Source organism: Drosophila obscura, unplaced genomic scaffold (assembly GCF_018151105.1).
Source record: "Drosophila obscura isolate BZ-5 IFL unplaced genomic scaffold, ASM1815110v1 contig_192, whole genome shotgun sequence".
NCBI classification, from domain to species: domain Eukaryota; kingdom Metazoa; phylum Arthropoda; class Insecta; order Diptera; family Drosophilidae; genus Drosophila; species Drosophila obscura.
The window spans coordinates 3,977,928-3,991,139 of record NW_024542781.1 but is presented as its reverse complement, the minus strand read 5'-3'; the positions used below and the strand labels follow the sequence as shown (position 1 = coordinate 3,991,139).

Below are 13,212 nucleotides of genomic sequence, written 5' to 3'. Positions count from 1 at the left end.
TCCAGCAGAAGAGCAGCCCACAAAATGGCCAGCACCGGCGAGATTTGGCTGCAGTGGTTCTCGTGCTGTTTTCAGCAGCAGCGATCGCCCTCCCGCCGCCCCCACCAACGCCTGCGCATCGACCGATCCATGATTGGGAATCCCACGAACTTTGTGCACACCGGGCACATTGGCTCCGCGGACGTGGAGCTCTCGGCGAACCGCCTCAACGCGATCTCAACCCAAATGCAGGGCAAGGGCGGCTACGAGGCGACGTCAATACACTCGCTGCATGTAAGTAACCGCAGAAGGTATCTGGATCTGATCTGATCTGCCAGCCTTCCTGAGGTGCTTCATCTGTTAAACCATGTGTCATGAGTTTTCTGTTGTTGACATTCTGCGCTCTGATGCGCTCTCTTAATGTGCGAATCACGTCGTGATTCGATGGAAGGCAGCAATGGAAGTAGAGTAGGGCCATTTAGCACCTACATAAATTGATTACTAGAACAGATTGATCGGGCATGATTGTTACATAGCCCATATGATATCATACATTTCAACCTGAGGTTCAGTCTTAGAAAACGAATTATGCTGCAGGGTAAGAGAGCCAGCCGATCCCGATCTATTTAATGCAGGAAATTGGAGTCATGTCCTTCAATTACTCGTGTGTATCTCTTAAAGCTGAGAAGGAACACAAAGAATCACAGTACCAAAACACATAAATGGTTTTGGGAGGTTAAATGTTCGACTAAAAAAAAAGGAGCGTTTCTATAGAAACCATTGAGACTACATACATATACTACTGTGGGAATGAGCAGTTTAACCCAAATCCCAGACCCCTTTTTGGGACGGAACACACACCCCATTTCGTTCAAATTAAATTAATACTCGTATATTTCACTCCCCCTGTGGCGGCACGTTCATGCTTAACATCCATTTACTTTGGGCACCGTGATGATAAGATCTGCCCCACCTGCTGGCCACCGCCTCGCCCATGGCCGTGGGGTACTAAGTGCATAGTGCAGCAGTGCAGTGTAGCGGCCACGGTCTGGTACATCGCTTAGACTTGCAGTCGTACATACATACATATGTATTCATGTATTATAATAATAAGTAATCTCAACTTGTGTTTCTTTTGTTTTTTGCCCCCTTTTTCGCAGGCCTGCTGATGGAAGAAGCGCTCGTCCCATCGCTATAAAATGCATTTTGTGCAATTTTTACAAGAAGCAAAGAAGAGAGAGAGAGAGAGGGGTGGCACTTTTTACAGTTCTTTGTTGGAGCGTGTTATCAGGCGGCGGAGGAGGGAGACAGCAAGAGACCTCGAGGGACGGAGGAACAGACGGATAAAAGGTGCTGACAAAAACCGAAAGCAAGAGCGTGGAAAGGAGAGGAGAGGATAGGGAGAAGCTGTTTCGAAATGGGTTCCACACAATACCTAAACATATAACGGACAATGGACTCCAGGGTGTGCTGTCCAGCTGTGGGGGGTGGAACTTGTCAGCTGTCAGCTATTTTTTGTATCGGAGTCCCTAGATTTTGGCTGTTCTGTTCGCTTTTTGTGAGTATTATTTAAATGAAAAATCGCAGAAAGAGTGCCAACCGACTAAACCAGCAAATAATTGTTTAAGCAATTAAGCATTTCAAGATATGTGTACCATACATATACATATAGTACTTGTAACTGCATCATTACGTAGCATTTTTGGATGTACTTAATGCCAAAAATCAGGATCAAGCCAACCCACGTACAAGGGACATTTAAATCCAGTCTCAGTTCCAATTCCTGTGGCATGATCCGTCGAGAGCGACTAGATACCATACAACAATATAATGCAAAATACATACAAGTGTTGTAACCGAATCTTTCGAGAGAGTACGTGTACACAGAGTACATTCGTATGGAATAATAACTAGAACGAGCCCTATGATCAGTTGCACAACTAACAACAATAGTCTGATCTGATCTAATTGTATATTTGGATGAAAATGGTGCAACAAGCAATCGTTTTTTGCAAACGCTGACCTTAGCCTTTAGATAATGTTATTAACTATATATAGACATTATGGACAACTGTCGCACAATCATATTTCACACACACACACACAAGAGAGCATAGAATGTTTATGATATTTTCCTAATTCGAATATTTGTTTACAGAGCGGAATAGAATATTTGTTTTTTTCTTCTAGAAAGAAATCCCTTGTAGACCCCATGCAGAATATGTAGATCGCGTACCTTTGTAGAGTCCCACATTGAGAGAATGTACCAGAAAACAAAAGATACTTATATATATTTATGGACTAAATGCAGTTGTAGATATTTAACATAGAAACAACAGTAAAATAAAATGAAGTTGGAACATGCGTTGGGTTTAAGCGTATAGTCTAATTGTATAAACAAAATATTTAAGCAATAATTTATGGAAATATATACATACGTATATTTGAAAACCAACAAAAAGTGTTTCGTGTTTTTTTACGGGCAGTGTTGATCTTGTATCGCCTCATATCATATATCATATCATTTAATTGCAGTGCTCTTTCCAACAAAATATTACAGATGCTGAAGGGCGTGCGTCCGATTTTCTCATCGTATTGTACATAGGTAAATTATAAGAAGTGCACAACCATAATAATCAAACCAAAATTCAACCGATTTTGTATATGTACAAATGGATATATACCCGGTACTCAAAGAGTGTAGGGGTATACATATTAGATTCGTGTAGATCAGATAATGGCCTTATGTTCTGTCATACGTAACAAACCGAAAACTCAGAATAATGTAGATTGATTATACCAGATCTACTAGAATGCAGATCATTTGTAGCCAAAATAAAGCCACAGGCAAAATTTTAGATTAAACTTTTAACAGTGTGATATCACAGGAGTCTGGATACAAAGTATGTTTACCGTTTCTATTATTTTTCCATGACTGTATGTATGGCAAAATTAAAGTAAATCTGAGGATTATCTAAGTGCCGGGTATTAAATGAGTGTCGCGGCACTTGTGCCCCGGAATCAGAACGTGTCGACTGGTTTTTTATACCCGTACTCAAAAAAGAGTTAAGGGGTATATTAGATTTGTTGTAAAAGTGGATGTGTGCAACGCAGAGAAGGAAACGTTTCCGACCCCATAAAGTATATACATATATTCTTGATCAGCATCAATAGCCGAGTCGATATAGCCATGTCTGTCTGTCCGTCTGTCCTTCCGTCCGTCTTGATGAGCGCCTGGATCTCAGAGACTATAAGAGCTAGAGAAACCAAATTTGGTTTCCAGACTCATGTGATATCACACTGCTACAAGTGTATTTCAAAATTTCGCCCCGCCCCCTTCCGCCCACACAAAGGACGAAAATCTGTGGCAGGCACAGTTTTAAAGATACGATAAAACTAAAAAACGCAGTATCGTAGAAAATGCCCATATCTACCAGATTGCCGAATCTGAATCAGATCGGATAATAATTATAGCCAGAATGAAGAAATTAATTTTCAGTTGCTTCCCCTCCCGCCACCGACAACGCATCTCATTTTCCTTCTCGCTCGCACATTCTGCCGCGTTCATCTAATTGGAACATGTAAAATATACATGTTAGATGTAGAATACACATTGTATATGTAGATGTAGATATCATATGTAGCAAAAAAATGTAAAATGTAAAATTTTTTTTTTTTCTAAAATTCTTAAAAATCATAAGCTCAAAAATGTATATACTGACTGAGTACGGGTATTAGTAGAGTCGCGTCCCCAGAAGCGACTCACACGTTCCTTCTCGTTTTCATTATAGATAGGTGTATCGTATTTAATGATTAGAGTACAATATCATATGTGTAGCTGATAAAGGAAATATCGCATTCAACACCTTTTGGCAACCGGTGGTGGTGGTATCCATAAGAAAATTTCAAGAATCTTTTAAATCTTTTTAAAGTTTTATTACATAAATCAATGAAATGGACAGCTCTTATCGATAATTCATTCATTGTCGCTTCCTGAGCCGCTACCCGAACCGCTGCCACTCCCACTGCCGCTGCCAGATTTGCTGGAGCCGCTCTTGCGGCTTCCCCCGTCATCGCTGCCGCTGGCGCTGCCTGCTCTGGTGCCACTTTTGGCGCTCTTGGCACTGTCTGCGTCGGACTCGCTGTCCGAATCCCTGAGGGCCTTGCTGGCCTTGGCCTTGTCCCCCTTCTTGCTGCGGCGCGCCTCGAAGTCGGAGCCCTCATCTTCGTCCGAGGAGTAGATGGTGGAAGCCTTGGGCTCGGGCTGGGCGCTGCCGGCGGATCCTTTCTTGTATCGATTCTTAATGGCGCTCAGGCTGATGGCATTCTCGTCGTCGCTGCCATCATCGTGCTGATAAGAGGAGGTGCCACCGCCGATGAGCGGCTCACCCGCTCCAGCCTTCTTCTTCTTGGGCTGTGCCTTGTGCTGGTTGCGCATGGCCTGGCGCAGCTTGGCCTCCTCCTCCTTGAGCTGGCTGGGGCGGTCCTGCGTGGGGTCTTTGCCCACCTGAGTAAGTATCTTGATGCCACTGGTCTTGCTCGAGCGGTCCGCCAGCGACATGGTCATCTTCTTATGGGTGAACGACTCCGTCGAATGGGGTCTGAATGTCAGCTTGGTGCGGAACACGGCCTGGCCCTGGAGACCGGTGCCCTGGCGTATGAAGAGATGGTTGTGATCGCCCAGCAGCGGCTGTCGGTAGGCGTCGAAGATCTCGTTGCCCAGGTGGAGGGACATGCTCCCATCGGACCATCGCACGAACCGGGCGTTCGACTCTCGGACCATGTCCCCCTTGTTGTTCATGAACTCGCGCCAGCGAATGGTGTTGCTCACCTTGAGCTTGATGCGCTGGCGACCCTCCTCGTCCATGGTCTCCTCCTCGTCAATCTCGTCTTCGTATGTCTCCGGGTCAAACGGATGCGTAACCACGGACAAAAAGTTGGGCAGCTTGATGAAGTGCTGCTCCTTGCCGAGGTCCGCCGCTATGCGAGGGATTTCCACGTTGATGAGGGTTTCAGGCAATGGCTCCGGCTCCAACTCCTTGGGCGCTGCTTGCGGGCGCGACTCTGTTCGGGCGCGTGAACGGGACCGGGACCTCGACCTTGATCGAGAACGGCTCACAGAGCGACTTCGGGATCGGGACTTGCTCCCGCTGCGACTTCTCGAACGCGGCGATTTGCTTGTGGTCGGCGGCTCCTCGTCATCGCTGATATCATCTGCATCGCCAAAGATGTCCGCGGCGGCCGGAGCTTTCTTAACCTGTAAATGTTGACATTAAACGTTAAAAAAGTTTCACAATCCTTGGGTGGGATGGAATTACCTCCTCTTTGTCGCTTTCGCTATCCGAGTCAATCAAACGCGACTTCTTGGCCTTTGTAGGCGAGGTTTCCATGTCGCTGTCGCTTCCGCTCTTGCGTTTCTCATTTTCCGAGCCACTGGCCCGACGCGTCATCTTTTTGGGCGCAGCAATGTCGCTGCCGGAGCCAGAGCCGCTACGACTCCGGCTACGCGAGGGAGTTCCCGACTTGGAACGTGGCGAACCCGTTTTGGAGCGGGACCTGGAGGTGCGACTGCCGCTGCGGCTGCGGCTCTTGCTCTTAGAGTTGGCGCGTTCATCGTCAATTTGCAGATTTGGAGAATTCGAGCGCGATTCCTCATTTCCACTACCCTTCGGTGTGGCGCTACGGGAGCGACTGCGGGATCTGGCGCTCTGGGGAGAACCAGAGCGCTTGCTGTGGGCAGAACCAGAGCGCTTGCTGTGGGCGGAGCCAGATCGTTTGCTGTGGTCAGACCCGGAGCGCTTACTGTGGACAGAGCCAGCTCCTTTGCTCTGGGCTGAGCCAGAACGATGACTTTGCCTGGATCCGGAACGGCGACTATGTGCCGACCCCGACCGGGCACTTCGGGGAGAGTCAGAGCCTGATCGGGATGATCGCGAGCCGGAACGTGAACGGGGACTGCCGCTGCCAGATTTACGACTTTGTGGCGATCTAAAAAGCAGTTGAACATGTATTTTTCCGTCCTTATTCAGTGAAAATGCATCAGAAACCTACCCGGGCGCGCTACCTTGCGGAGTGGCGCTGCGACTACGGCTGCCACTGCGACTCGACCCGGACGAGCCTAAGAAAAAAACATTTGGTACAGTTGCCGCACGATCTAAGCGTAACTAGAACTTACCACTTTCATCATCGGTTTGGTCGCCCATAATTCTTCTCGTTTTTAATTAAATTTTGTATTTTATGCCACTTTGAATCAGTGTGACCGCGGATTTATTAATAATAAATATACCACCCTCAGAAATATACCTTGTCAATATCAAAATATACCGTAAATATACCGATGGACACGTTAATATTGCTCCAATTTGAAGTTCGGTTTAATAATACTACCTAGTTCGGACTTTAACAACTAAAAATGTAAATTAATTAATTATAAATGTTCCTTAAATGTATTAATTATTATAAAAATAAATTAATTATAAATGTTCCTTAATATACCAGATTTTCAAAACAAATTGTATGGAATTGTAACCAAAAAATACTAAAATAGCGCCCCATACGATTTTCAAAACATTTTGTTTGAGATTGTAACAAAAAAAATACTAAATAGCGCCCATACAAAAATTTTGCTTGAGATTGTAACAAATAAATACCAAATCAACAAAGTTGCAAAACGGTATATTTAGTCCTTCGGGGCTAGTCTGAGAATTTCGCAAAAACCGAATCTTTGCAGCACTACAACTGAAGTGTTGAGAAACAAAAAACATCGACGTCCAAATAATTGGGAGGTCTAGTCACGGTCAGACATCGACGAAAATGCTCAATGAATAAGGGAAAGTTTGTTAAGTTTGTAAAAATGCAAAGAATACAGGTCTTTATAGATTTATTTTAATTAATTCTCGAGAGATGCAAATCCAAGGCGCAGCTTCGTAAACCAGCCCAGCAGTCGCTAAGAAACTATCGATATAGCATTTGCATCGATAACCATATTTTACATCCCTAATTCCTGTGTGTTTGTATTCGTGACAAAAGTTTTTTTGCGGAACATTTTTTGTGTACAATTTAAAGCCATTTCGGGCGCTAAATAATTGTTTATTGCCTATCAATAGTAAATTACACACGTTTCGCCACATCGAAGCGAAGTGCATTACACTGTGAGAGGCGTAAAAAATACGCAAATCACGCAGCGAATTTTGCCCAATTCGCTAGCTCGGGTGAAATTCAATGAACTGAGAAAACAAAGACAGACACACACATACATAGAGTGCTTGTGCAGCAGAGCAGGGGAAGAAGCAGAGACAACAGCGCAATAGCAAGCAATTATTTACTTACAAAATAAAACCAAACCAAACCACTACAATAATATACATAAACCAAGGCAAACAATTACATTAAAACGCGTAGCCAGACAAGACATCGAGTTTCGTGCGAAGTTTGCCAAGTGTAGCATTGTACGTGAAATTTGTGGTCCCCACAGCGGCGCAGAAAATTGAAAAACTTTTTGCCTCAGAAAGGCATTAACATCCTTCGGTACTCCTTCTTTCGTGAACGACGAAGACCACGCTGCATACAGACGAAGCATATAGACATACATATATATGCAATATATTTAGGGACGACACGGCGCGGAAAAATACTAACTAACCTCTCCTCTCGCTACCCACTACACTTTGCGCATCATCATCAGCATCGGGCTGTGTTTGTGTGCGTGTAAGGGCATACATATATCCTGTGTGTCCCGTTTGAATATTTGACGCCCGTCGCGCTCTGTGTGTTTGAGTGAGCGCGCTAACCTCAGACTGCCCATTGGAATAAACGTAAGCCTGTGCCGCCGAAACGGATACGGCGCCAGGACCACGACGACGACAGCAACAACGTCCACCTTGTCGCCTTGGAATGTTAAATGCGGTGAGAACGATCCGTTCAGTGTATGTTGTTGTTGGTAGCAGCAGTTCGAGTCGATTGCAAGCGAGTGGAGAGCACGCATTAACAGTGGAAGTGGAAGAAGGCGAACTATCATCTAACGTTAATTTAGGTAAGTGGAGGTCAAACCTGCCGACGCGTTGTTCCAAGGCTATTTGCGTCCAGAGGTTTTGGTTGTAAGCGCCGTTAGCATTGGTAGCGTAGTGTTGAAAAGCTCCCGCCGGGTCAGCTGATAAAGTTACATGCTCAGGTAAAATATATGGCATTGCCAATGTACCCGATTATCAGAGTTTAAAGACGATTTGGATTCCCCTCCAAAAAAGCAAATATAAGTGGCATGTAATTTCTGAGTACTCGGACCAGACAGGTGCCTGCCGCATACCTGCTGGGCCTGCAGAACAATGGTATGGTGCGCTCGCACAAACACAAACAAAACAAAGGCAGAAGAGTGCTGAGAGTGTGAGTGTGAATCGCATGCCTTTTCGCAGAGTATTCAGAGTACTAGAGTATCCTTTTACAGTTCACTTATCTCCTCCTCGGCTTTCCTATAGGCTTCCTGCCGCCGCCGCGCATTCTGGTTTTGGTTTGGTTTTTTCACCTACACCATTGTTCGAGTACACACATACATATGTATGTATGGGCACACCAGCCAAAGAGAATCACCAATAATTGCTCCAGTCCAGCCTCTATGTGCCATATACATATGTACGTATGTGTGCCGGGCCCTTCTGCTTTATTCTGCACATTGACAGCTGACTGGCGGCCATTTAATCTTATAACTTATAGCGACCAGTGCTGCGAAGCGAGCTGCAGCTTCTGTTTACTCGCTTTCAGAAGCACAGAACTTCATTATTGAGTTGAGCTCAGCTCTTTTTTTTGGTCAAGATGCCAACGGAATTGGGTTGTTTATTTTGCAAATCCAGTGGCGGGCAATGTTTATCTGTGGGTAGTGCGTGTTATCAAATTGTAAGCCGAAGTGAGTCACTATAAACAAACTTTTGTTTATACAGCAGAGGAGAGGACTCTGGTTTTTGAGGCTTCGTATGCGGCATATGGGGCTCGATCGCGATAGCGCCCCCAATCGTACTATTTAGATAACACTATTCATGGGGGGGATTGGGCAACACAATTGCCAACATCTAATTAACCGATTCTTTGGCTTTCTTTGCAGATTATGGCGAATTTAAATTTCCAACAACCCCCAAGAAGCATAGCGAACGCGGCGTTAGCTGGACGGACAACGGGCGGCTTCGGTGGTAGCTCCCTGACCGGCCATGTTACACCCACGTCTGGCATGTTCCAAACCGGTAAGCAAGTTTAACGCCTGCATTTCCAAAGAAGTATCTCGTTTTAACACAATGCTTCAGACTTTGCCAACTCTTATCCAGGTGCAGCGAATTATGGGCAGACGCAGCAACAACAGCCACAGCAGCAGCCTCAGCTATCGCCGAACCGCAATGCCCAGCTATCGGTGGGGGGGCCTGCCTTGTCGAGCGGCAGTCGGAACGCGAACCTTTTCGGACAGCGTCAGTTCGTGGAGCGGCGTGCCATGCAGGGACTAGGCAGTGGACCCATGGTAAGCCAAGCCCCCTCCTGCAGGAGGATTCTCTCTGCGGACAGCTAAATTCTGACTTCTCTTTCCATTCCAATTCCCGTCCCACAGTCGAACATGGGAAACTTCATGCAGACGGGTCGCGGCGGCTACGGAACGGGTGGCGGTGGGGGGCCATTGAACAACTTCCACGTGTTTGGAGGCAGTGGAGCTGATGTCTCCACACCTGCCCTTCTCGATCCCACGGAGTTCCCGTCGCTAACGAATGCGCGCGGCCAGAACGACCAAACACTGCCCCAATCGAATCCGCTCCAGCCGCCGGGCAGCAAACCCTATGGTAATTTCTTTACCTCTTGTGAGTTCAAATCAAATCCACTTCTTTTTTTAGTATTATTTAATGTTTACAATTACGATTACGATATGCGACATGCGATAAGCAATAATGTGTGTGTGTGTGTGTGTGTGTATGTCGTCCCGCGTGCTGTCTTGTGTGCTGTCTGGTCGGATCGGATCAGTTTGCATTACTCATAACTACTACTTACTGGCTTGATCGGTTTCGGTTTTTGGGCCCACATAATTATGCTAAACTATTTGTCTGTCCACTTATTCGAGAAGCGGTGCTGGTAGATGGTAGTTGGTAGCGTAGCCATTAGATAAACAAATTGATTCGCCTTCCCTCCCAGCTGAAGGCACTTCACTCATCCACACTTTCTGTTCGATTTGCTTCCGATTCGCTTTCAGTTGGCATGGTGAAGCAGCCGACGTCAGAACAATCGGAGTTCACGATGTCCAACGAGGACTTCCCTGCGTTACCGGGCACCCAAAACTCGGATGGCACAACGAATGCAGTTGGGAGCAGCGGCAGCGGGGGCCTTGGCGTTGGCTCTGGCGGCAACGCCACGGGCGGAGTAACAGAGAACCATCTGGACGGCACGGAAAAGGCAATGAACTCAATTGTGGTCAGCGGATCCAGCGGCTCCAGTGGCACCAGCGTCGGCGTTGTAGGCGGCAATGGTCTTGGCGCTGTCGGCAGTGGCTTGGGCGGCGTTGTGGTCGGAGGCGGTGGCGGTGGCGGCAGTGCAGCCCTCGGTTCCGTCGGAAGCTCGCACGTGGGATTGGTGGGCAGCAGTGGTGTCAACAGCGTGACCAGTAGCAATGCCATGATGGGAGTCGGCGGCGGCCTGGGCAGTGGCACCGGAAGCAGCGGTGGTGCCAGTGGATGTGGTGTCGGCGACCATCTGAACGATAATTCCAGCAATGATAAACTTGTGAAGAGCGGCGTGCAAACTTCGCCGGATGGTGAGTATCTCCACTCAATATTACCTTACGTGAAGCATTAATCTATGCCGCCCGCAACCACAGGCAAGGTCACAAACATACCAGCGACCATGGTGAACAATCAGTTCGGCATGGTGGGCCTGCTGACGTTCATACGGGCAGCCGAAACAGATCCCAACCTGGTAACGCTCTCTTTGGGCACGGATCTGACGGGCCTTGGCTTGAATCTGAATTCACAAGAGAGCTTGCATACAACATTCGCTGGACCGTTCGTGGAACAGCCCTGCAGGTGGGTCGAGTCAATTGATGCATTTATTATTTATCTTTATTGTTGGTATTCCCATTCCCATGATCATTTTAAATTGTAAAGTGTAAAGTGTTTGATTGGCTGTAAAACGGCTGATCTAAATCACTTCTGCGAAACCATTCAAATATCGCCATATGTTTGAAATATCATTTGTTTAAACCATATGAGTATTAATATTATTAATCTTGGCTGAAATCACTCTGATGTTTATCTATCTATCTATCTGTAATGCAGTCGCGGCACAACTGCCTATATAGATTAGCCGAAAAACATTGGCTGAGTGATCAGAAAGTGGAGTTTGTTTTGCATATTAATTCATTTAATTTTCTTTTTTTTTCAGAGCACAAGACGTTGAGTTCAACGTGCCACCCGAATATCTGATCAATTTTGCGATAAGAGATAAGCTTACGGCGCCGGTACTGAAAAAGCTGCAAGAGGATCTGCTCTTCTTCCTCTTCTACACAAATATCGGCGATATCATGCAATTGATGGCAGCTGCTGAACTGTACGTATAGAATTACGTTTTGAATTAATTCGCAATATTTGCTAATCGTTGGTTTGTTTCTCTTTATTCAGGCATAGTCGCGAGTGGCGGTATCATGTGGAGGAGAAAATCTGGATAACTCGAATTCCTGGCATTAATCAATATGAAAAAAATGGTACAAAAGAGCGCGGCACCTTCTACTACTTTGATGCGCAAAGTTGGAAACGTTTGTCCAAGGTTTTCCAAATAGATGCCGATAAATTAGATAAATGTCCCAATATAAGTGCGTTTATGAATGGACAGTCTGTATAAAATTAATAAAACTGAAAAAAATTGAAAAAAGGAAACGAGTTGGTCTTGAAAATTCTTAAATGTATGGAAACAAAGGGAGTATCAACAAATTACAATATTTTCCTTTTTGAATTTACCGCCAAGTTCTTTTTTAATTTTTTATTATCTCAAACGATTTAAATTGGTATTCGATAAGAGTTCGGACACAACTCTGAGTGGCATTTCTACATGAATGTAATAGCCTTTTTACACTGGGCGCGTCTGCTATCGATATCGGCATAGACGCAATGAAGCAGAAAAGGCGTTTACATTGGAAGACGTGCGTCTTGAATTTGGATTTGGGTGTTTGATGACAAGGAAAGATACACAAATTTTTGAAAATCAACAGAATTAAGCAAGACGTCAGGAAAATGGACGAAAAAGAATTGATTCTCATATTTAAATATTATTTTCAGACATTTCATTGTAGAGTTTGTGGGAGTTCTTCTTCAAATTATGAAAACCACCGAAGTTCGTCTCCAGCAGTGTCTTAATGGCATCAGGTGGTCAGAAAAATTTCATATGATAATAATACAATCAGTTTCAAGTATTTTATTTAATGACTTTATGTATATTTTCACCTTTTCGCACAATCATACATTTTTAGCGCCAAAATTTGATTTTTGATCTACAATTTTTTGTTGTTATTAGTGGTGATAGTTGCGCTGATAGGCAGAAAATCCCAAAAATGAGCAAAAGCAATCGAATATATCGAATAGACGCACATGAATCAGAAACTGACGCAACTTTTTGCCACCACTAGGGCCCTATGCTTAACCTATGTAAAAAAAACTGCGTCTCCGGCAAGACGCAAAGAAGCATGACGCAGCTCCAATGTAAACAGCCTATTACAAGGTGTGTATGCGCAAGGAGTTAGTTTATGAGATACAAATGGCGCATCTCTAAGAAAGTTGCAAGGTGTTTGACCTAGAGAAGTGAACTAAATATAACGATATATCGATAAATATCAAAAATATATAAGAAGCAGCAGGCTGGCGCTACAAAAACAAAAAAGGCAGCGCCTGTGCCTTCAAAATTTTGAAAAAACTAATAGCATCAGGAGCCAAATAAATTGAACATGAATACGCCGGGCATGAGCCTTTTTCAGGGGGCCGAGCCCTTGAACGTGAGTTCGACATTGGAGCGCCAAGAAGAAGAAGAAGCTCTAGAGGATCAGAAACGACGCGACGAGGAGGTGAGTTAAAGTTAGTGCAATATGCGCACAAGCACACATATCTGATAACACTGTGCTTTAGCTGGGCAACTTGCTGGAGAATGCCTTCGATGATCTAGATGATGACGAAAGTACAATCGACTCGACTACGAATTTCCAGTCGGGTTTGATGCCCAAACAGCCGCACC

The 13,212-nt window shown here is 45.2% G+C and overlaps 3 protein-coding genes across 5 annotated transcripts; 2 read left to right on the top strand and 1 right to left on the bottom strand.

Moving 5' to 3' along the window:
* The first annotated feature begins 16 nt into the window (after window positions 1-16).
* LOC111071104 (CDC42 small effector protein homolog) lies at window positions 17-2,027 on the top strand. The gene is made up of 2 exons (XM_022362239.2): window positions 17-273; window positions 1,140-2,027. Exons 1-2 carry the CDS (start codon window positions 25-27, stop codon window positions 1,146-1,148), a joined length of 258 nt encoding a protein of 85 aa, XP_022217931.1. The 5' UTR covers window positions 17-24; the 3' UTR covers window positions 1,149-2,027.
* Window positions 2,028-3,902: 1,875 nt separating this feature from the next.
* LOC111071063 (another transcription unit protein) lies at window positions 3,903-6,243 on the bottom strand. Its single transcript, XM_022362170.2, has 4 exons — window positions 6,155-6,243; window positions 6,031-6,097; window positions 5,298-5,967; window positions 3,903-5,236 (listed from the first exon to the last, which is right to left on the bottom strand). Exons 1-4 carry the CDS (start codon window positions 6,180-6,182, stop codon window positions 3,956-3,958), a joined length of 2,046 nt encoding a protein of 681 aa, XP_022217862.1. The 5' UTR covers window positions 6,183-6,243; the 3' UTR covers window positions 3,903-3,955.
* A 738-nt stretch (window positions 6,244-6,981) lies between these two features.
* LOC111071100 (regulator of gene activity) lies at window positions 6,982-11,855 on the top strand. Of its 3 annotated transcripts, none has more exons than XM_022362233.2 (8): window positions 6,982-8,011; window positions 9,071-9,206; window positions 9,288-9,475; window positions 9,563-9,806; window positions 10,193-10,750; window positions 10,814-11,018; window positions 11,377-11,541; window positions 11,613-11,855. In XM_022362233.2, the coding sequence occupies exons 2-8, from the start codon at window positions 9,074-9,076 to the stop codon at window positions 11,830-11,832; spliced, it is 1,713 nt and encodes a 570-aa protein (XP_022217925.2). In that variant the 5' UTR covers window positions 6,982-8,011; window positions 9,071-9,073; the 3' UTR covers window positions 11,833-11,855. The 3 variants fall into 3 exon arrangements, with proteins under 3 accessions (XP_022217925.2, XP_022217924.2, XP_022217923.2); XM_022362232.2 differs by having other exon boundaries at window positions 9,267-9,475; window positions 9,563-9,788; XM_022362231.2 differs by having other exon boundaries at window positions 9,267-9,475.
* The last annotated feature ends 1,357 nt before the right edge of the window (window positions 11,856-13,212 follow it).

Coding starts and splice junctions, on each gene's coding strand:
- LOC111071104 (XM_022362239.2), top strand. CDS start 25: ATGGCCAGCACCGGCGAGATTTGGCTGCAGTGGTTCTCGTGCTGTTTT.
- LOC111071063 (XM_022362170.2), bottom strand. CDS start 6,182: ATGGGCGACCAAACCGATGATGAAAGTG. Junction 6,098..6,154: donor CCAAACCGATGATGAAAGTG/GTAAGTTCTAGT, acceptor TTTTTTTCTTAG/GCTCGTCCGGGTCGAGTCGC. Junction 5,968..6,030: donor CCGCAAGGTAGCGCGCCCGG/GTAGGTTTCTGA, acceptor ACTGCTTTTTAG/ATCGCCACAAAGTCGTAAAT.
- LOC111071100 (XM_022362231.2), top strand. CDS start 9,074: ATGGCGAATTTAAATTTCCAACAACCCCCAAGAAGCATAGCGAACGCG. Junction 9,476..9,562: donor GACTAGGCAGTGGACCCATG/GTAAGCCAAGCC, acceptor CCCGTCCCACAG/TCGAACATGGGAAACTTCAT. Junction 10,751..10,813: donor CGTGCAAACTTCGCCGGATG/GTGAGTATCTCC, acceptor CCGCAACCACAG/GCAAGGTCACAAACATACCA.